This window comes from Poecile atricapillus, chromosome Z, assembly GCF_030490865.1.
Source record: "Poecile atricapillus isolate bPoeAtr1 chromosome Z, bPoeAtr1.hap1, whole genome shotgun sequence".
In the NCBI taxonomy this organism is placed as follows: Eukaryota; Metazoa; Chordata; class Aves; order Passeriformes; family Paridae; genus Poecile; species Poecile atricapillus.
The window spans coordinates 113,733,295-113,754,931 of record NC_081289.1 but is presented as its reverse complement, the minus strand read 5'-3'; the positions used below and the strand labels follow the sequence as shown (position 1 = coordinate 113,754,931).

At 37.6% G+C, this 21,637-nt stretch overlaps 1 protein-coding gene across 1 annotated transcript in view; it reads left to right on the top strand.

The window, feature by feature from the left end:
* Window positions 1-21,637, top strand: part of CCDC171 (coiled-coil domain containing 171) — a 155,518-nt gene that overhangs the window by 20,907 nt on the left and 112,974 nt on the right. The window contains exons 8-10 of the mRNA XM_058827369.1: window positions 9,714-9,806; window positions 11,104-11,264; window positions 18,207-18,345. Coding sequence (XP_058683352.1) covers window positions 9,714-9,806; window positions 11,104-11,264; window positions 18,207-18,345 — 393 coding nt within the window. The remainder of the gene's footprint in view (window positions 1-9,713; window positions 9,807-11,103; window positions 11,265-18,206; window positions 18,346-21,637) is intronic.

Sequence of the window (21,637 nt, the reverse complement as noted above, 5' to 3'; positions counted from 1 at the left end):
TTTGGTAATGGAAGGAAATGTTAAATTTAAATTAGTACAATGACACTTGTTTGAAGGATTATATCCAAAGACTGTTACAAAGAAAGGAATGTACAAAAAAACCTTTCTGCTCCCCATTTTGGAGTTTTTTTACTTATCTTTTTTCTTCAAATATTAGTCTGGTTTTATCTTTGAGTAATTACTTTGACCATGGTTGAAAAGAGGAAATTTCTAGTTTCCAAAGTTAGAAACTGAGAGAAAGAATAATGGTAAGTTTCCGTGAACTTTTCAGTTGAAAGATAGCTGTTGCACTGTCTAATTTGCTAGCTTTCCAATTTGCAGTGATAACAGTATGTTGCATACATTTGGAGTGCTTCTGAAGTATGAAACACACTGTGCCAGAAAAATTGAGATTGAGAACCTCAAATATCATTCTGCCTCTTTAGCCTGAGAATCAGTAGCCAAAAAATTATTGATCTATTGCTATTGAATTCATCAAGGTAATACTATTTATGATAATCAATTTTCCAGAACCAGTCTTTTGTTTTAGCCTTTAGTTCAATTGCTAATGAGGATTCTTGGGGAATACTTGAAAAAGACAAGAAAACTTATCATATAAAAATGATGTTTCTTGTGATATATCCAGCCAAAAAATGGGTGGGAAGGTGGTTTTGCAATGAGAATGTGGACTTTACCACAAGAAACAAAATTATTAGTTTATAGATTTCAAACTCTTTGCCTTGTTCCTCTAAATGTAATGATTTTCTGTTATTTTTTTTAATGTGTCTGAGGCTGCCAACTCTTAGTAAGCTGAAGCTCAAGGTCTCTCAAATTTTTTAAGTCTTATGAGGCCTGAAAAGTGTTCTGTAACTTGGTCTGTTCAATTTCTGAGAATGAGTATATTGTCATATTTCTGAGACTTCTAGTTTGTATTTAAAGAATATTCCTTTAGCTTTCCCATTGCCTTTTCTACTTCTGATTCCTCCATTATGTATATTGACATGCGGTGCTAAACAGGTATGTTTGTATTAGCTTGGTAAGGCTGCTGTGATGCAAAGGGGACTTGGGGATTGGTTAATATCTCTATTTGTATGAGGTATATGTATGTGCAATACTTGAAGGCTGAGGGCTTATTTCTCACTCTTTCTAAGTTAGTGAAACATGACGTTTAGATTGCAGCCAAAAACAAAACTAACCCCTCCCAAATCTGCAAACACACATTTTGGGTGGTGGTTTTTTTGTTGTTGGTTTGTTCTTGAGGTTTTTTTTTCTGTTTCTGGATTGCACTGTTAAATAAGTATTGGTTCTCATCAGAAAGACTTGCAAAAGCTCCAAGCAGTGCAAGAAAGGACATTCCTCAGTCTGTTGACTGTTAAACTGTTTGTCTATGACTACACACTTCTTGACAGCTTGATCTTCTGCTTTCTAGAGTCTCCACAATGCACAGCTGTCATCCAGGAATTCTAGCTGCTGTGACTGTCATATATTAGTTACTACATGCTTAGCAATATGTAATATACTTACGTGTGTATATATGTATATATATATGTATATATCTAAAGAGGTATACTTTAGATAAAAATATATAGTACCACATACTTAGAGGATTCTATGCACCGCAGGTTGCTTAGTAATGGGAACTCTCTGGTGTCTTGGAAGTTATATTTCTTGAGTGACAAGCTCACTGACATAATGACTTCTACAAAGGATTTGAGTGTCCTGTACAACATCCTTGTCTCTGAAATGGAGAGACATGGATTTGATGACTGCAACACTTGATAATAAGGAGTTGGCTGGATGGTTGCCCTCAAACAGTTATGGTTGATTGCTTGATATCCAAACTGATGGCAGTCATCAACCGGGGGTTGATACTGGGACCAGTGCTTTTTAGCACATGTCAGTGACATGGAGAGTGGCATCAAATGCACGCGCAAGTTTGCTGACAACATCAAGCTGTGTGAGGCAGTTGACACACTGGAGGGCCAGAATGTCATTCAGGGGGACCTTGACAGGCTTGAGAGGTGGGTCTGTGCAAATCTCTTGAAGTTCAGCAAGGCCAAGTAACAGTGTCCTACTGCCCCAGGGAAATTCCAAGCACCAATGCAGGCTGGGCAGAGAATATGGAGTGAGAGCCCTATGGGGAAAGACCTGGAGAGTGCTGATGGGGATGAGAAGCTGGACATGACCCAGCAGTGTGCGCTCACAGCCCAGAGACCGATCTGCGTCCTGGGCTGCATCCAAAGCAGCATGGCTGCCAGGGCGAGGGAGGGTATTCTGCCCCTCTGCTCACTCTGGTCAGAGACCCCACCTGCATTGCTGCATCTAGCACTAGGGTCCCAATATAAACACATGGACCTGTTGGAGTGAGTCTATAGGAGGGAGAGCCACAAAGGTGATCAGGGGACTGGGAGTACTGTACCTGTCCAGTAATGACCGACTGAGAGAGTTGGGACTGTTCAGTCTGGAGAAGGCTCTGGGGACACCTTATAGTAGCATTCCAGTGGCAAAAGGAGCATACAAAAAAGCTGGAAAAAGACTTTCTACAAGGTCATGTAGTTATAGAACAAAGGGGAGTGGCTTTAAACTGAGAGTAGATTTAGATTAGATGTTATGAAGAATTTCCCAACTATGCAGGTGGTGAGGCACTGGAGCTGTGGAAGTGATAAGTGCTCCATCCCTGGCAGGGTTCAAGGCCAGGTTGGATGGGGCTTTGAGCAAGATATCTTAGTGGAAGGTGATGTTTATTGTTCTTTTGCACACAAACTATTTTATGCCTCTATGCTAATGGACTTAATCTCAGAGAGGAACTTCCTCTTCATAGAGTCCTGTGTCATGATTTATTGAAGTTCTGTTTGAAGACTGGTCAGTCTTCAAAAAAACAGTCCCTCAGACCAAAGTTGTTTCAAGAGTGTTTTATGTAGCCCTCACGAGGAGTTAGCAGTAAGTCACATGAGTCTTGTCTATGTGCTTGTATAGAGTAAGAGTGTCAGTTCATGTAAAGGTCTTTACTATCTACTGAGCATGAAAACCAAGAGACCTCTTTTCCCCACAGGGGACTTTAGAAAGAGAGTGCAGCTCAGACGGCTTCTCCAGCTGCAATCCAGTAGCAGATTGGAATGGACTTGGACTTTATCCAAAGGCAGCCAAACTATATCAGCTTAGCAGTCCTAGTTAGTTGTTTTTACCCTTTCTTTAACCTTAAGTCAAGCATATGGCTTATCGTGTAGCTCCCATGCCACTGTAATCGTTTATCCAGTGTCATGCAAGTCAAGTGTGGCTATTCTGTCAGTGACACATGTTTCTCTAGACTTTCAGTACAGGAAATATGTACTTAATAAGTGAGGGTTAGCCACACTGTCAGGCGGAAGGAACATTTACTTCAGTGGTTAAGAATTGTTGTTGTATTTAAGTAACTTTATAGTTACTAAAGGTTGTTTATTTTCTGGACAGGAGATGGCTCCACCTTACCATGATCAAGAGGTAGCAGCATTTCTAACACTAGGTGGAAGTGGTCAGTACATCTCCCACAGAAGTGTTTAGACCCCCTGGTTTGAGCTTTGAGCCATAGGGAAATGCTTTTAAGTAGGAAAAATATCAGAGTCTGAATATGGAAATGCACAAACAGAATGGTTGAATGGTGATCCAGATATGAGCTACATGTGTATCCTTTTCACTTAAAACTGTCTTGGCCAATCATTTCAGATAGCGGTTGGACCCAACCCTTTGATAAGTGTAAGTATCCTGAAAACTGAAACATGTTGCAGAAGGGGTTTAAATAGAAGCAGAAAAGAGAGAAAATACTTCCATTAAGCATCTAAGCTTAGTAAGTGTTGCAAATGTGTATTTCTCTTCCCCCCCCGACTGTTTGCTTATCTGATAAAGGGGTTGTTTTTGTAAATGTAAATGTCAATCAGGAAACATGGTATTGCACAATGTGTCATGTAGGATACTAAATTAAGGCTTTTAGTTTGGAATACACGAGTGCTCACAAATATTGCAGTACTTCAAACAAGTATGAAGGACAAAAAAGTGAAAGCCACAAAGGACAGTTTGGAAAATAGTATTGCAAACTGTAAGCATGCAGAAAATGTCTCCACATTAGCATTGATATCCAATGTTACACTGAAAAAAGTGACTGAGCCCTAAGAGAATAAACATAAAGCCTGTTTGCCCACAAGTCTAAATGCTGGCATTGAATTTTTCTTTGTCACTTTTATTTACTGTTTCTCAGAAGTCAAAATTCTCTCTGTGCTATCATGGAAACTGATCCCAGCAACATTTGTTCTTTAAATTAAGGCTGAAGTCAATCACCTTGAATATCTAAGGAAACTTCAGAAATTCCATGAGTTTGTGTCTGCTATGTTTAGTAAGATGTCTGCTTTCATATGTCTTGTTAGGTGCACATGAAAGTAACAAGTGACTGAATCTTTTTGAATAACCAATATTTTCTATGTTGGATGAGCGAACGCTTTGTAATCAGTGGAGAACTTGCTTTTTGGTCCATCTTTGAGATGGATTTGGATCTGACAAGAACCTTTCCATGTTAAATCAGTTATGTATTCCCTTCTGATTCCCAGACACAAGCGTATGATCTGGATATCTGTGGTCTGCAAGCTTACTCTAGATGGTTTTCACACAGCTTCTTTTTTGTAGAAAGGCATTATGTAAAATTTTCAGGCACATGATTCAGTAAGGATTCTGATTCTCACCTTTAATTTGATTCAGAGAGGTTTGCTTGTCTAACATGTTTCTGATGCCAGTGTCTTTCTGTTTGTCAGACAGGAAAACAAAACTCCCTCCCGTTTCTCTTTTTGGAACTTTTACCACGGTTTTACAGGTTAGACTCATCCCTGACATTTTTCTTCTACTCATAGAATGTGTAATAGATTGTTCTCACCAGTGGAGTATGCAGCTTCTTACTGTGAAGGGAAGTGCATATAGGTATCAGTAGAGCCTGTCTGAACCTTTATCAGCAAAATAGAATAGATTTTCTATATGGCATTTTGTTGCAGCTGTGTTCTTTCCAACTGAATCTTCAGACTCAGCGTTGAATACAGGTGCAAGTTCTATGTCTGATGTACAGTTTGATAGACTGAAATAACAAGATTCTTTTCCTTAGAGCAATCTGACCAAATCTGAATTTCTTCCTATTAATAACTCTGTATTGATTAGCCATGCTTAAGTGCTATTGTCTGGTTTGATGTCTTTCATGAAGTTTGGGGTTTCTTTCAGACTAATTTCTCAATGATTTGCTGGCATTTGACTTGGTTTAAATTTGCTAGAGGTATGGTGAACTATAAGCTTTAGCAAGGTATTCATAAAGCAGAGGAAAAAGAATATTCAGTGCTCCACAGTCAGCATCTACATGACTTACCCAATTCACATTCGTAGTTTTTTTGAAAGCTCTTTTAAGCATCCAGTCTTCTGGGTATAGTATATAGACTGGTAAAATAAGATTAAGGTTTGCCTGAGTAATCTTCTGAGACTTTTGGAAAGAACACAGTTTACTCTTCATCTTTGGCTTCTAATAATACAAAAAGTTAGTGGTAGTTCTGTCAGATCTCTGATAGTGACTTATCTTGAATAAAAAGATGTTTCTTTCCATGGCTCTTTGTGTTTTGGAGTTACAGTGAACTATTTTAAACAAGATTGTAAAAATCAAAATTGTAACGAGCTTCTGAGGAAAAGCTTTAAAAAATCAAACTCTAGAAGAGGTATTTCAAAAGTAAGACCAGGCCATTGATGTGTTTAACTTTAGGAAGAAACACCGGTTTTGAAAAAGTCAATTTTTTCATGCCTTTATATATGGATATGATCTGTAAGATGATACTTAGGTATCAAAGTTTGATTTCTAGTTTCTAATACAGTTTTTCTGTGTATACTTTGAATCTCTTTGAATGCTTTACATTGGATATCTGTCAGGTACATCTGGCTCTTCTTTGGTTATGAAGATCATAATTCCTTTCCAGTAGGCTAGATACACTGTCCTGTTTGTAAAAAGGAGCTGTTTCTTGTATTCCAGAGTTCATCAGAGATGTCTATGTCTGAAATGACAATTTTTGCCAGTGCATTTTTTTTACAGGCATGCTGCTTCTACAAGTTAATTTTTCAGTGACTTCTGGCATTGCAAGCAAAGGCAGCATCTACAAATGTTACTGTTTAAATGGAATTGCTCCTACTTCAGACATCAAAAGGGTGATATACTGGCACTTTTTATGGATGTCAGCCTGCTCCTGCCTTCTTTACTTACTGTCCCAGGATTTTCTTAGAACTAAGGCTTCTGTATTTCCAGGAATTTGTGTTTCCTTTGGACCACATAGCTTGCCTTGCATTTAGTGTCCATGCTAGCTCAAGAAGATAGCCTTTTCTTGTAAAGAGCTATACCAAGAACTGATTCTTGTATGTTCTGTTTGGGAGAATCTTGTTGTTCTGGTTTTTAATTCTTGGAGATACCATTGTTCATGCTACTATTTGTCATTTCAGTTTTTACTTTTCATCTTGAGACTGAAAAAATCTTATAATTTTAGGAGTCTCCATTTGAGAGGATAAGGTAACCATTTTGATGGTGTTTTGCATCTCTGGTATCAGCTGGAATTGTTGCCGGTGATACTGGTCTCCTCAGGGCTGAGCCCCTTGGGATACTCCCTCAAAGGGGAGATTCCCTTTTCTGAGTTCTGTTTCAGGAGTGATACTCTAAAGGCTGATTTGTTTCTTGTTTCTTTGGTTTATTAGTATATATCAAAAGACTTGGCAGATCTTCCCCAGACTTTCTGCTCAAGTTCAACTCACCATCGCCTGGCTCAAGTTGGCTTGAAGGGCACAAAATGGCCTCGAACTATGCAGCTTTTTTATCTTTATCGTTCTTTATCTTTCTTTATCTTTATACTTATTCTCACCCAATTAACTACAGAAACGTAAATTATTTTTCTTAGTGACCCAATGACCTAACACCTGTATGCTGCACTGCAGCATTCTCTACCCAATCACCTAAAAACTTCTAGAAGAAGATGAAGAAGAAATAAGAAGGAAAAGAGACAACACCTTAAACCCTCCATCTTGTCTTCTGTTTTCTAAACTAGCTTAAACTCTAAACTTTAACTTTTTCACCCAGTAACTTAAGAAAACTCACTAAGCTACACACACTTTTAGGTTTTCTATTTAACAGTTGTTTTCATGGTGTTATATGAAATTCAGTGTTTTCTTGGATGTCAGAGCTAGGCATCTGAGACATGGGCACACTCTGTGCCTCAGACTCCAACAGGAATGAGACTGAGATGAAGTTAGGTGCTCAGGAAATAAAATAAGACTTATAAGTCAAATTCAGTAAAGAACTTGTGAATTAGTACATTGTGCCAGAAAACTTTACTCTTTTCTTTTTTTATTTCAGTATTTGATGTAAGAATAGACACTTAAACAAGCCAGCCAAAGACGAAACAGTGTTTTAGCTCTTCAGGGTATGCAGTGAAATATTTTCAGTGAAGTTTAAATTTCTTCATTTATTTTTTTTTCTAAATTGCATTTTCCACTCTGAATGTTGTAATACACACCTTCCCTACTGTTTCCTTTGTCTTCTGTCAAAAAAATAATTATTTTCAGACAGACTTTTTAAGTGTTTTTAAAAATAATTGAAATCCACATCACTTGTATTTTTTATTGGCTTTTAATAGGCTGGCAGTATTTTTGAGTAAAACTATCCTATTCACAGATGTTCATCTGTGGGAGGATGCTGAGGAGTCCTTCGAAACTGAAGCAGGACTAGTTCTCTATTAATGGCAAAGGGGATTAGGAGCTGATGTTTGGAAGGGATAATACCTAGACACTATAAAGTGTCTTAATCAAGCTATTTTACATAGTCACAGAGTGGGCAAGGTTGGAAGGTACCACAGGGTTCATCTGGTCCAACCTCCCTGCTCAGGCAGGGTCATCCCAGAGCACATGGCACAGGATTGTGTCCAGACATTTCTTGAATATCCCCAGTGAGGGAGACTCTGTTCAATTTGTTCCAGTGCTCAGTCACTGTGCAGTAAGGGATCTCTTCCTCGTTTTCAGGTGGAGCTTCCTGTGTGTTAGTTTGTGCCCATTGCTTTTTGTCACAACTTGTCATTGCTTGGCACAGCTGAGCAGAGCCTGGATCCATCCACTGACACCTTCCCTCCAGATACTCACAGCCATTGATGAGGTCTCCTCTCACTCATCTCTGCTTGAGGCTGGGCAGGCCCAGCTGTCTGACTTTGCTCCCAAGAGAGATGTTCCTTAGTCCCTTCATCATCCTTCTGGCCTTTTGCTGGACCAGCTCCAGCAGCTCTGTGCCTCTCTGGTCCTGAAGAGCCCAGAACTGGCCACGGCACTCCAGATGTGCCTCACCATGGCTGAGTAGAGGGGCAGGATCACCTCCCCCAACCTGCTGACAATGCTCTTCCCAATGCATCCCAGGACACCATTGACCTTCTTGGCCACCAGGACACACTGCTGGCTCATGGACAGCTTGCTGTCAGCAGGACCCCCAGGTCCTTCTCCTCAGAGCTGCTTTCCAGCAGATCAGCCCCAGCCTGTGCTGGTACCTGAGGTTGTTCCTCCCCAAGTGCAGGACCCTGCATTTGCCTTTGTTGAATTTCAGACAGTTCTTCTCTGCCCATCTCCCCACCCTGCCCAGGCCCTTCTGAAGGGCTGCACGGCCCTGGGGTATCGGCCACTGCTCCCAGCTCTGTGCCATCAATGAACTTGCTGAGGAGGCACCTCCCCTTCATCCAGGTCACTGATGGAGAAGTTAAACAATACCAGGCCCACTGTTGAATCTGGGGGTCACCAACCTCTGGTCACAACTCTGAGATCTCCCATTCAGACGCTTCTCAGTCCAGCTCACTGTCTCTTCATCCAGGCCACACTTCCTAGTTTGTCCACAGGATGTTGTAGGAGACAGTGTCGAAAGTCTTGCTGTAGTCCAGGTAGACAGTACCCACTGCTTTTCCCTCATCCATCCAGGTAGTTATCCCATCATAGAAGACAATCATATTGTCTGAGCATGATTTCCCTTTGCTGAATCCATACTGACTTCTCTGATCACTTTCTTGTTCTCCATGTTGATAGAGATGGTATCCAGAAGGAGGCACTCCATCACTTTTCCAAGGATTGAGGTGAGGCCTGACTGTCCACTAGTTCCCTGAGTCCTTCTTACCCTTTTTGAAGACATTCTCAATTATGAGAATTATCTTAGCAATATGAAAGCACAGTGGCAGTATTTGTGATTTTTTTAACATTAAGTATGTTAAGAAGATAAATTTTCAAAGAATCTTCTCTGTGAATCATTTTTCATTTATGAAACTGTAGATGCTCTATTGATACCTTAATGTATTTCTGAAAATGCAGAGTATAGTTGTGTTACCTCAAGTGAGCGAATAGTGGGGCAATAGGAAGAATATTTAAGTAGGTTTATTTGCTTTCTGACCCTTGCTGATTATAAAAAATGCAGCAATAACATGATGCTACATCAATTTACTTAACTAAATGGAAAATAGTAATTTAATCTAATTTAATTAATTAATTAAATAAAAGTAATTTATTTTAATCTTCTATATATGTAAAAAATATTGTAATGTGTTTCTTGGTATGAGTTGTCACAGTTCCAAAGTAGTTCAGATATATCATGTTGGATTATGGAGTCCCAATATACTTAATGAGTTGAAAACATTTTCATCATCTCTCTGAACTTAAATATCCTCAACATGCACTTTTAGGCAGCTGCAGCAAGAACAAAGAAACTGGAAGATAACATTGAAGCAGAGAGAGCAGCACATTTAGCATCCAATTTAACTTCGGAGATCATCCAGGTAATCTGGTATTTTGTTTAATATTTCATACAAGTTTACAGTAAAACAGTTGAGGAAGTTAGGAAGGTACAGTGCTCCAAAAAATATGAAGAACACTTGCTCCAATGAAAAACCTAAATAGATTTATTACAACAAGTGTCAAAATCATAGAAACAAATCCATAAAAGGACAGAATAGAAGAGTATCTGCTTTTCAGAGAACTATAAAGTTATTAGACTAAATAATAAAATAAGATGTCATGTTTGTAAGTTTGAGAATTCCCATTAGCATTTAAACAGTGAGGGAAAAGGAAATGTTTCATAACAGTTAAACACTATACTGCTGTTTAAATATCCTGACCTGTATCTTCTGAATGGCTGCTTAGAGCAATTTGAAGATACAGTGCATATATTCAACTTGTCTAGGAGTGAGAGCATAATGAACCCTGAAACTGTAGTTTCAAACACAGTTTCTCAGAGTACATTTCAGCTCCAAAATTATGATACTTGCAATTACCAGTAAAGATTGAGTATATGACTAAATCTACTATATATACTTGAGCATTAAATTTTTGTATTCTTAAACTGTACCACACATTGTTGGGCTCAGTAAAATAATTATGGTTTATTAAAAAAAAGGTTGAAAAAAACCCTAAATGGTGATTGCTTAGTAATATCATATTAGTTAACAAATTTACAAATTTGGAATCTTTTTTTTCCTATTTTCTGAGTAACAAAAATAAGCATTGCCATTCTTCAGTCAGTTATTCTCTTAATTTCATGATCTTCGATATGTACAGGCATTTAAATTTTACAAGTGATAGTTAAACTAGTAAAAAAGATTTAGTTTGCTTAATTTCCTATTTCTGCAACATACAAAGGAGATGATAACATTCCTTAAACTTAGAGACTTGGGTGTTATGGGTGAATAATTGATAAAGTCTTATTCCTGGTTCATATATATGAAGGAGCTAGAAGTGTGCTTTGTTCTGAGAGAAAGTGTAGCCTTTATTGTTTATCCCACACTTCATGAGTCTATTTTAAAACTATAATTTCCGTGGGAAGCTTCAGCATTAATAAGAACTGAAAATGTTGACACCTCCAAATGAGAACAGAAGGTACTTTTCATCATCATATCTTTTTGTCTCTGATATTGTTATATTTTTCATGTGTTCAATGTTTTTACATGAGTATATGCTTTTATACTGAATTAATAGAATATACTCTACTGTAAAGCAGAACAGACCATAGAACAGCACTAAAGATCATGATAGTGTTTCCTAACTTGCTTTAATTGCTTTTGTTATCACTTGGTGTAGTTAAGAATTCGTGAACTTGAAGAAGCTGTGCATGTGGAAAAGGACAGACGAGAAGAAGCTCTTTCAGATTTAGAAATTATCAAGAAAGAGTTCAAAGGGTTAGAAGATGCATATGAGAGAGAAAAACACAATGCCCAGGAGAACTTGGAAAAACTCAATGTGTAAGTTTCCCTTTAAATTCATTGTAAAATGGCAGTGGGCAGCTTGATTACCACTTATAGTTTACATTTATATAATTCTCAATCAGTATAAAACAACAAAATGATGCCGTTTCCCAAACCAACCTGAAGCTCAGAACCTGGTGTTCCATTAATAACAGTTCCATATCAGTAACTGTATGGGTGGGCAAAGAAAATAAGTGGTCTGTTACTGATTATTTGCCAAAGCAAAAATGTTGGAAATTATAGTTATGACAGGATCCTGTCGCCTGTGTGTTTGGGAGGAGAGTAGGAAAGCACACATGGCAGGATTAGAACAGGGTTTTTTTCTTCTTTATACACTTATATTATTATAAAAATATTATTTTTCACTTCAGTGAGCTAGAGCAATCTTTAAGATTCCTGTTGAGAAGTTGTGTATCATTTATAGTGGTGAATCTTTATTTTCAGCTTTTGAATGATTGTGGAAAGTGTTAACTAGCTAATGAAAATAGAAGAAGGGATGAAGTGTAAGAGAGCAGATGAAATTACCAGGGATTCCTTTCCTGCTCAGCACAATCTACTGTGTCTGTAGTAACAAATGTTTTTTGGAAGAAAGGTTTTGCTATATTCCCTGGGCAGATATAGGATATACTGTTCTGAGTCTTCTTCCTGGGCTGAATGAAGTTTATATTGGGGTGAGAAAATATCAAGAAGAGAAATGGTGTTGGAAGACAGAGAACTGAGGAGTAAGTGAAATAAAGGATAGTAGTTCATAAAATTTAGGGAAAGAGGGGGGTTAAGAAGACATAAAGTGGGTGGCACAGTGTGATTGTGGGGAGAGACTTGAGGTAGTAGAATAGGTTGGAAAAGACAGTTTGCATCTCTCAGTCTGGGATTATGGGGGTCTGTACATTAAAGTATTTGTGACCTGCTCATACAAGCGGTAGAGGGGAAAAAAGAAACTGGATTCCCTAGAAAAACAGAATTTTGTGGCCTAAGTCTTCCTATATTCACGCTTACAGAAATGTTTTTAGTAATATAGTTGAAATTTGTGCTGTATTATACACTTCTTAGAGCTCTTTGTTAAAATAAAGGTCAAAAGAGGCCTGATGAGCATTTAGGTAAGCCAGAGTCATATTAAAAAATGAAAACTATATTCTCTAAGAAAATGATATAACCTTTATGATAAATATTTGTGAAATACATTATGATAATAATCTAAAATGGCTCTTCAGAAAGACTGCAGTCTTCACAGCTGTGAAACTGAGTAATTTCAAGATTCTTTACAGTTTTAAAACAACATCAGTTAATTAAACTGTAATCTTACCCTGCCTGGTTGTTTTTGCTGTGAACATGGGTTGGTTCTTTGTCACTGAATACAAGACACTAGATTGATACTAAGTTGTTTGTCTTTCCTTGAGCTGGAGAAGGCCTACACCATTGATTTGACATTTTATTCAGTGTTTATTGTTTTGTTTTAAAAAAGCTCCTTTGTTTGCAAACCAGTCTTTTTTTGAGGATTGGTTTGTTGATAAGTAGTTTTGCACAACAGGCTACTTTGTACTGAGTTTTTTTTGTATGTAACTTTTTTATTCTTAAAGAGCATATAGACTGTGGGGGTTTTCTTCATCTTGGTTTGGTTTTCTTAGTTTTTAATTTTGTATAGTGGGTTTTTTCTTTTCCCTCTTGTAGGTTTCCATATTTGAGTGGTTCAGAAAATATGGAAAAATTAATTTTACAAAAGTTTTCTTTAACTAGTGTTCTTCCAGTGTTTGTTCTTGAACCATTTTTTCACTTGTTCCAATACCTGATATTCCACAGTTCATCTTTGTATTGACATTAGACCAGAGAAATTAATCATCCTCAGTGAAATATGGGGCTTTTTAGTTTGGAGAGGTTTTTTTGACTAATGCTTGTTAAGCCATTGTAGTTTTCAGTCTAGAAAAAACTATCCTGTCTTGTCAACACGATTGTCATTACATGGCTTTTTGTAATCAGTCAGGGAGCTGTTATTATGAATGTGTTCTTGGACCCAATAGATTATAATAAAATATTAGCTAATTAGCAGCATTTTTGATGTAACTTAAACAGCTGTTGAGGTATTTCCCAAACCATTAGAATTTTACAAGTTTTACCACATGATCTGTTTTTAAATTTTTAGATTAGTAAATTTGGTTGAAAACATGAGCATCTATAAGTAGTAGCTTTCCAGTTAAGTCTCTGAGAAACTCTTAAAGATATTTTTCTCTATTAGATTATTTGGACGAACATAACAATAATGATTAGATGTTGAATTGCACTGTGCATTCAGTAATGTTTCGTTCCTTGTGAGGATCTTTTATCTAGATATTTGAAGCTATTTCTTTGAGAATTGAAGGGGTTTGTGTCTAGGATATTTTTGATTCACAAAAGTTACATCTTTGAAAATGTTATCATCAAAAAAAGAAAAATAAGAGGTTTTTTTTAGAGAGTATATTTCTTTGTTTGGAATTACTGCAAGAAATACCTGAATAAATATATTTTTTGTAATTGAGAGTATGAAATACAATTTTACAGATACGGTACCATATGCCTTAGGAATTTTAATAGTAGTGCTTGCAGAGAAGTAAATACTTGTGTTACTAAAATGCAAGATGAACCTTAAAAAGCCTTCACTTTTTGCTCTAAACAGGCCAGTTATGTTCAGCGTTTCTTTTTCAGGAAGGCAGTTTGCCCTATCCTAGAGGCTTTTTTTGGATAAAACAGAATTTATGCCTGCTTGAGGCATCTGTTCTCTGTGTTAATTGAATATGAGAATAAATATTGTCTAATATCCAAACAGTGCTTTTCACTGCTTGCAATCGTGTTCATTCAGGCAATTACTTCTAGCAGCTTCTGCCAGCTGAGTTTTTTGAAAGCAAATTATTTTCTGTGATTTCAGAGAATGCAAACCTTTCCATGAAAGTTAAGACAGTTAAAACATAGTTAAAACAGTTGGTGGTTTTGTTAAGAGATGTTGAAGAAAGATGAACAGTGTATCCTCACAATTTTGTTAGTCCAGACACCTAAATTTCCAGACCTCTATTAGGATAAGTAGCAAAGGTCAAGCATTTTCTGAGGTGGACATCAATCTACTCAGCTCCCTTGAGGTAATTACATGGGGTGGGCAGGTACTACTTCATCTGTTTCCCGTGCCCTTTCTATTCTTTGAAGCATACAAGTGTCAGTAACATTGGTGAATATCAGTGATTGCTTTCACCAGACACCTTCTGAGAGAATACAACAGCCTTTGATCTACTTACCTTTGAAGGGTCTGGTTCTTGGACTTCAGACAATGTCAGGATCTTGGCTTTTTCTTTTAAGACATAGTTTGGCATCCAAACATATTTTCTCTTTTTCTAGAGGACTTGAATGAGTTTGTCTTTAAGCCTTAGCCAAATGAAAGTCTTAGAGACTTTCATTTGTTGTGTTAGAACACTTGTATGTCTCTTTGACTGGACTTGGTGTAGGTAAATAACACCAAAGTTGAAAGCTATATAATGCTGTAAGCATATGTTTTCTTGGAAAAAAACTTAGTTATAATAACTGAAACCAAGCAAACAGGCTTTTCTGGCTGCCATAATTTTTTATTTTTGTAGAAAAAATATAGTTGTAATAGTTGTAATAACCAAAACCAAGCTAACAGGCTTTTCTGGGTTGCATAATTTATTAATTAGCTCTGAACCCAGTAGCACTATGTAAATTAGAAGCATCATGGGATTTGGGTCTCTGTGTGAACTTACTTTTCTTAAAGAGTGAGAACATGACATAGAATAATTTGGAGCTGCTTTTGCTGTGTTTCCAAAAGTTGTGAGAGTAGAAGCTACTTAGGGGGACTGAAACTGGCAGGTTTTGAAGAATAGGAAGTAAACATCTGCAGCTACAGCAAAAAATCAGCCAGGCTGATGAAGAAGCACATAGGTATTTGGAGGACTACTGAAGTAGTCCTTCAGCTAAAAAGAAACATTAATCTTTAACAAATGAATTAAAGTCAGAAAGTGTCAATATTGATTCAAAAGCTTCAAAATTCGAAGAACTTTGAGCCCTTTGCACTGCTTTCAGTTCTAGGGAGACAAGAGTGCTAGGAGAAGAAGCAAAGAGATGAATGACACCTGGATGTTTCTACTGCTGAGAGCTGCATCAAAGAATAGTTCAGGTTGAAAGGAATTGCAGGAGATCTATAGTCCAACCTGCTGCTCAAACCAATGTAAATTTTGAGATCAGGCTCTTCAGGGTTTCTTCCAGCTAGATCTTGAAAATGTGGAGAGTGGAGATGGCACAACCTCTCGGAACCTGTTCCATAAAGTTGGAAAATCCTTGTCTGAACCTCTTTGGATTCAGTACTTGTCTTGTAGACAAACACTGCTGTGATCAACTGCATTTCCTTGATAACCTCCTTTTAGATACTGGGAGGCCTGTTGTATACTGTGGAGTTATCTCTTCTCCAGCTTGAACGTACCAAGTTTCCTCAGTTCTTATATGTGTTTCTGCTGCCAACCATGGTGGTGATCTTTCCCTTAGACCATCCAGCTTTCTTCCATGTTGTGAGGGATGCATGTAGTTAAAAGTGATCATTATCCTAGATGTATTGCAATTACTGCCAAATAGAAGGTGATTAATCACCTTCCTTGATCTGGCTATGCTGCTATTAAATACATCCCAGGATGCTGTTAGCTGTCTCTGCTCATATGCCACGCTGCTGATTTGTGGCTGTGTGTCATGGTTACTAGGTTCCTTTTGAGCATGACTTCTATCCAGCCAGTTACAAGCCACATCACTTTAGGGTGGTCTTGCTTCCTAAATTCAGGTCTTGCACATGACATTGTTGAATCTCGGAAGGTTCATTCTGGCCTGTTCTTTCTCCATTACTAGAGAATGGCCGCTCTTCTGTTGAGTGTATCAATTGTATCGTGCCATGATCTGTCCCCACCCAGTTCACTGTTCACTGCAGGTATTGTGAGACTGCACTCTTGGCTTATTCCACATGATGGATGAAGTTGTTAAACAGATCTTATACTGACCTCTATAGTATTACAGCCATTCCAGCTACTACCATCTGGGCTTTACTATCAAACCACATTTACCAATGTTATCATTCACATATGTAGATTTAAGTTGTAACAACTATAAAAATGCTGTGTGAGAAAGTGCTAAAATCCTTGCTAAAATTAAGTTATATTTGACTCCTTTTGTCCACAGCCCTGATCATTTTACCATGGAACATAACTGGGTTGGTCAGATTTGATTAAGCTTTGGTAAATCCTCCCTGCATGTTCCAAATCTCCTTTGTCTCTTTCACAAGCCCAGAAAATTTTCTAGAAGGATTTCCTTCATAACCTTCCAGGCCTGAAATGAAGCTCAGTGCCTTATAGTTCCTTGGCTTCTCCTTTTGACCTTTGCCAAATATAAGTGTGACATTTGCCTTTCTTCATTTGCAGGGCTTCTCCCAGTTTTTGTGATTTTTCATCATGATGATGAGCAGTGTCACTTTGAACATTGGCCAGCTTTATCAGAACCTTTGAGTGTAGGTGAGCTGACCTCCTCAGTTCTGTGGGTTGAGTTTTCCAAAGTTCTCGGACTCAATTGCTGTCAATTGTTCTCAGTCCTGACCTATTGCTGGCAGTTGTTCTCCTTTTTGTGTCCTTTTACTGACCGTAGAGGTTTGGGAGTAGACCTTTTCAGGAAAGTTGGAGGATAAAAAGACAGGAAGTATGGTGATCTTCTCTCTCTGCTGTTGATAAAATAGCTGTTTTGTGTAGAAGTCTGTTCATGTTTTCTTTCCTACCACAACAGTGGTAAAATACCTTATCATCTTTGTCATCTTTCGTGAATGTTCATTCTAGATCCCTTTCCTGAGGCACCTTCTTTCTGTCCCTATATACTTAGGCAGTCCTTCAAAATTTTTCCTTGGCTTCCTGTCCCTGGCTGTGTCTCCTATTTGCTGTTATTTGGCTTTGTAGTTTTCTCATGACCCACCTTTTAATCCATGCCATACTTTCTGTGTATTTGTTTTCTTGAATACCAGGAGAACTGATGTAGTACAAGAGCCATTTGAAATTTTAAATTGTCTGCTATTGAAATCATGCTATTGAAATAATTTCTGAGTAGAGTTGTCATGGTTTAAGAATGGTATTTAGTGTTACTACAGAAACACACCAAACCATATGCTACTTGTTCATTCCCCTCTCCTCTTCTTCCTCCTTCTGTGATGAGCTGGAGAAGAGAATTGGAGTCAAAAAGGTAAAGATCATGGGCTGAGATAAGGACACTTTACTGGACACAACGATGAAATAAGACAATGAACTGTAACAGCAACAATACTAATGACAGTGTGTACAAGATAAAAAACCCAATTGATTCACCTGCGATTGAATGCTGTGGAAACCCCCAATCATACCTAGTCCCTCTGCCATGCTATCCACAAGAGAGCCCTTCCTCTGTCCCCAGAAAATGACATGAGGTGGTATAGAATAATTACCAGGTCCTAGCCATGCCCACTCCTGGGTACTGCAAAAATTAACCCTGTTCTGGCCGGAATCAGGGTAAGAATATAGTCAGACACGTGGAAACACAAGGAGCAAGCTTTGTACTTGAAATCAGTGTTGGTCATGCAAGATGTGATGTCTTTCTGAAGAGAAGTAATGTGTTAATTAAAATACAATGACTTGTTTAAACACGTAATCTGGATAATATCGAAATGATCACACTAATTTATGACTGGAAGTCTAACACAAGCCTTGGTAATGGAGAATAACATAACCATTACTGAAAAGTTTTTCTTAGAAGGAATAGATGTTTCTTCACTTAGAAAATAATAAGGCAAGCATCTTCATAAGTCATCTGATGCGCTAACATGACGTGATACCCAGATTGTCTTTTAAAAATATGCAGAATTCTTGACATAAGTATTTTTGATTAAAATGTTCTAATGTTGAAACTTTCCAGATTAGAAAGAGAGTGTTTCTCCTCAAACAATCAAATGAAAGAAGTGATTGAGGAAAAGAAGAAGGTAATTATAGACCTCTCTGCAAGACTAGGGAATGCTGAAAAAGGCTGCAGAGACTTACAGAGTGAACTTGAAATGGTAAGACAAAAAGCCTATGGCACTTGTTGTTTAGGTTTTTTTAAACATATTCTGAACATAATCTGCATTTGATGTGCTGAGCTGTGAAATAAATCTGACTTTGCATTACTCATGCATTAATCAATTAATTAATTAATCAATTAATCAGTTGCATTGATTTTTATATATATTACTTGGTTTTGTGAAACAAGAGTAAATATAGGTAAGATACTGGAGAAGCTAATTCCAAAATGCATTTTAAGTGATACACCAAGTATTTAATTGAGGAGTTAATTGCAGAATACAATTATTTCAAACTATGACTATGAGTCAAGAGTAACCAGCCTTTGCATTCCTAATGATGAAGGCAATTTGTAGATAAGGATTATGGTTTTGTGTGAAGAATGTTCTATCTTCCTATCAAAGCTTTTTTTATCTCAGGCTTGATTAGTTACCATTGTAGCCTTGCTTATTTCTGTTTCACATAATGTTTTTAATGCGAGTATGTGACTGCAAAAATTGTTTGAAAATGTCTTCTTTGAAGATGACAAACTTTTTAGTTGATTGGTTTGTTTTTGTTTGGTATGCATTTGTCATATTGGATTTATTTTACATGATTATTTTCTGAAATATTTTTCCTTTTATATGACCAGTTGGTGCCTTCCCAATATTTCTACAAACCCCAACTTTGAATATCAGTTTTGACATCCTCTTTAAGAACAGGAGGGTCAAGGCAAAAAGCTTAGGATATCTTCATTAGTGGCATAGATGAAGGGATGGGAGTGCACCCTCGGCAAATTTATTGATGACACCAAGCTGAGTGTTGCAGTTGACACACCTGAAGGACAGGATGCCATCCAGGGGGACCTGGACAAGCTGAAGAAGTGCACCCATGAGAATCTCATGTTATTTACCAAGAGCCAGTGCAAGGTGCTGCACCTGGGTCAGGGCAACCCCTGATACCAGCACAGGCTGGGAGATGAACAGATAGAGAGCAGCCCAGCCCAGGAGGACTTGGGGGTGCCTCTGGGTGAGAAGTTGGATGTGACTGCTGAAAGAAAGCAAGCCAAACGTGTCCTGGGCTGCATCCAGAGCAGTGTGGGCAGCAGGGCAGGGAGGGGATTCTGCCCCTCTGCTCTGCTCTGCTGAGACCCCACCTGCAGTGCTGCATCAGCTCTGGGGTCCCAGCACAGGACACACATGTTGGAGCATGTCCAGAGGAGGCCACCACGTAATCACAGGGATGGAGCAGCTCTGCTGTGAGGCATTCTGGAGAAGAGGAGGCTTTGGGGTGGCCTAACTGTGACCTGCCAGTACCTGAAAAGAGCTTGCAAGAAAGATGGATGGAGACTTTTCAGAGGGGCATGTTGTAACAGGACAAGGGGAATGGCTCCAAACTGAAAGAAGCTTTTCATCAGATATTAGGAAAAAGTTCTTTATTGTTAGAGTTGTGAGGCACTTAAACACAGGTTGTTTTCATGAGCGAGAAGTTGTGGAAGCCCTATTCTTGGAAGAGTTCACGGCTGGGTTGGATGGGGCTCTGAGCAACCTGGTCTAGGATTAGAACTAGATGAACTTGAAGGTTTTTTCCAAACCAAGCTATTCTATGATTCTCTGATCTAGAAAACCATATCTCTCTTCATTGTATAGTAGCATTTACAGTGTTTCTATGCTTAGCCTTTTTTTTTTCTAAGCTTGTAAATTTCTGTTCTTGATTTTTCTTGGACTTACAAGTGTAGGAGATTACCATGATATCTTCCCTGCTACTGGCAGGCATTGTGCTATTCAGTATATATGAGCAGAGGTCTGCCTCAGAGAGTCTTGAGATATTTTGGTGTCTACTCTTCAGCTCATGGAATTATTCCATGCATTGTCCTAGTGTTATCAGCTTCCCAGGTAGATTGGTAATCAATAAATTGAAGAAAAATAAAATGAAAAATGCATTTTTCCCTTGGAAGACCACAGCTTCTTCAATGCAAGCACTAAAGTATTAGAAGACACTTTCTGCCTTAGTCAACCTGAAAAAATAATTTTCTCAGGCACAAAAAGAATATAAAGAAAAATTCCATAGTAAAATGTATGTCATACCTGACAAGAATGCAGGACAAAATTCTATTCACACTTAATGTTTTTTGGTAATGACAATGGTATTAAATGGTGTACTCAAAATGAATGTTGTGTTACTGAAAGTAAAAGTAAATAGATTGCCTCTCTTGAAAGAACTGTCTTATTCATATAGCAGGTTGTTTTAATTGTTTTACTGGAATGATTTCAAACCACAAGACCGTCTTGAACAGGTAATAAAAATACTCATTTTCTGAAGAGTTGTATTAATGGTCCCCTGTGGGATTAGATTTTTATCACCTTGGATGGCTTTGTATTTTTCCTGAAGACTTTCGTATTTGATTGGGAAGCAGGAGTGCCTATGTGTGGTCTTGTTTACTCAGTATAGACAGCTGTTTTGTTATTTTCCTCCCAAAATAAAAAAGCAGAAGGCTATAGGAGAAACTAAGTATAAATAACATTCAATATACTGTTATTAGGCTTCACCTTACTTATATTAAAATTGTGTGAAATTGTCAGTGCATTCTCTTCCCTTTATTTCCACCTCCTGCTTTCTTCATCTGTTAATTACTTTCATACATTTTGTACACCTATTATTAGACATCCTGAATATATCTTTTTCACTTCAGTCTGATAATCTTAAGTTAGTTTCTCACAGTACTGCTAACATACAAATTAACGTTTTTGTTTGTAAAATATTTGTGAGATACACAAAGTACATTATTTTGAAACTTTATATGAAAAAGTCCTTTTTTTTCCTTAATGTATCACTTTAATGTACAGTAGAGTAGTTATTCTGCTTGTAATTTTAAATATCAGCATGTGGCAGAAGTTTGCCAGAAATTTGCATGGGTCAAATATGATAGGATCTGTTACTATCAAACAAAATTGCTTATGAATGCTCAGCATGAAAAAGCTCTCAATATTTACATTATGTTTACTTGAGGAAATTGGTCTCAAGCTTGTCATTATTTCTAGCTAGGGTTTCTAGAAATTTTTAGTTTCAAGGATAGGCATTTAGAAGAATGACCATTGTGATTTAACACTTGGTTTAAATTAAAACAGCCCCAGCTGTATTCCTGCATCATGGAAAGAGTAAAGAGGTATCTTTAGGAGTTTTAAGTTACTCAGGATATTTACATTTCTAGTACCTGGTAGTGGATGATTTTAGAATGGGACAAGCAGGAGATGTTAAACCTTTATTTTATGAAAAATGTAAATTGAAATTTGGAAAACTTGTCATTTCACC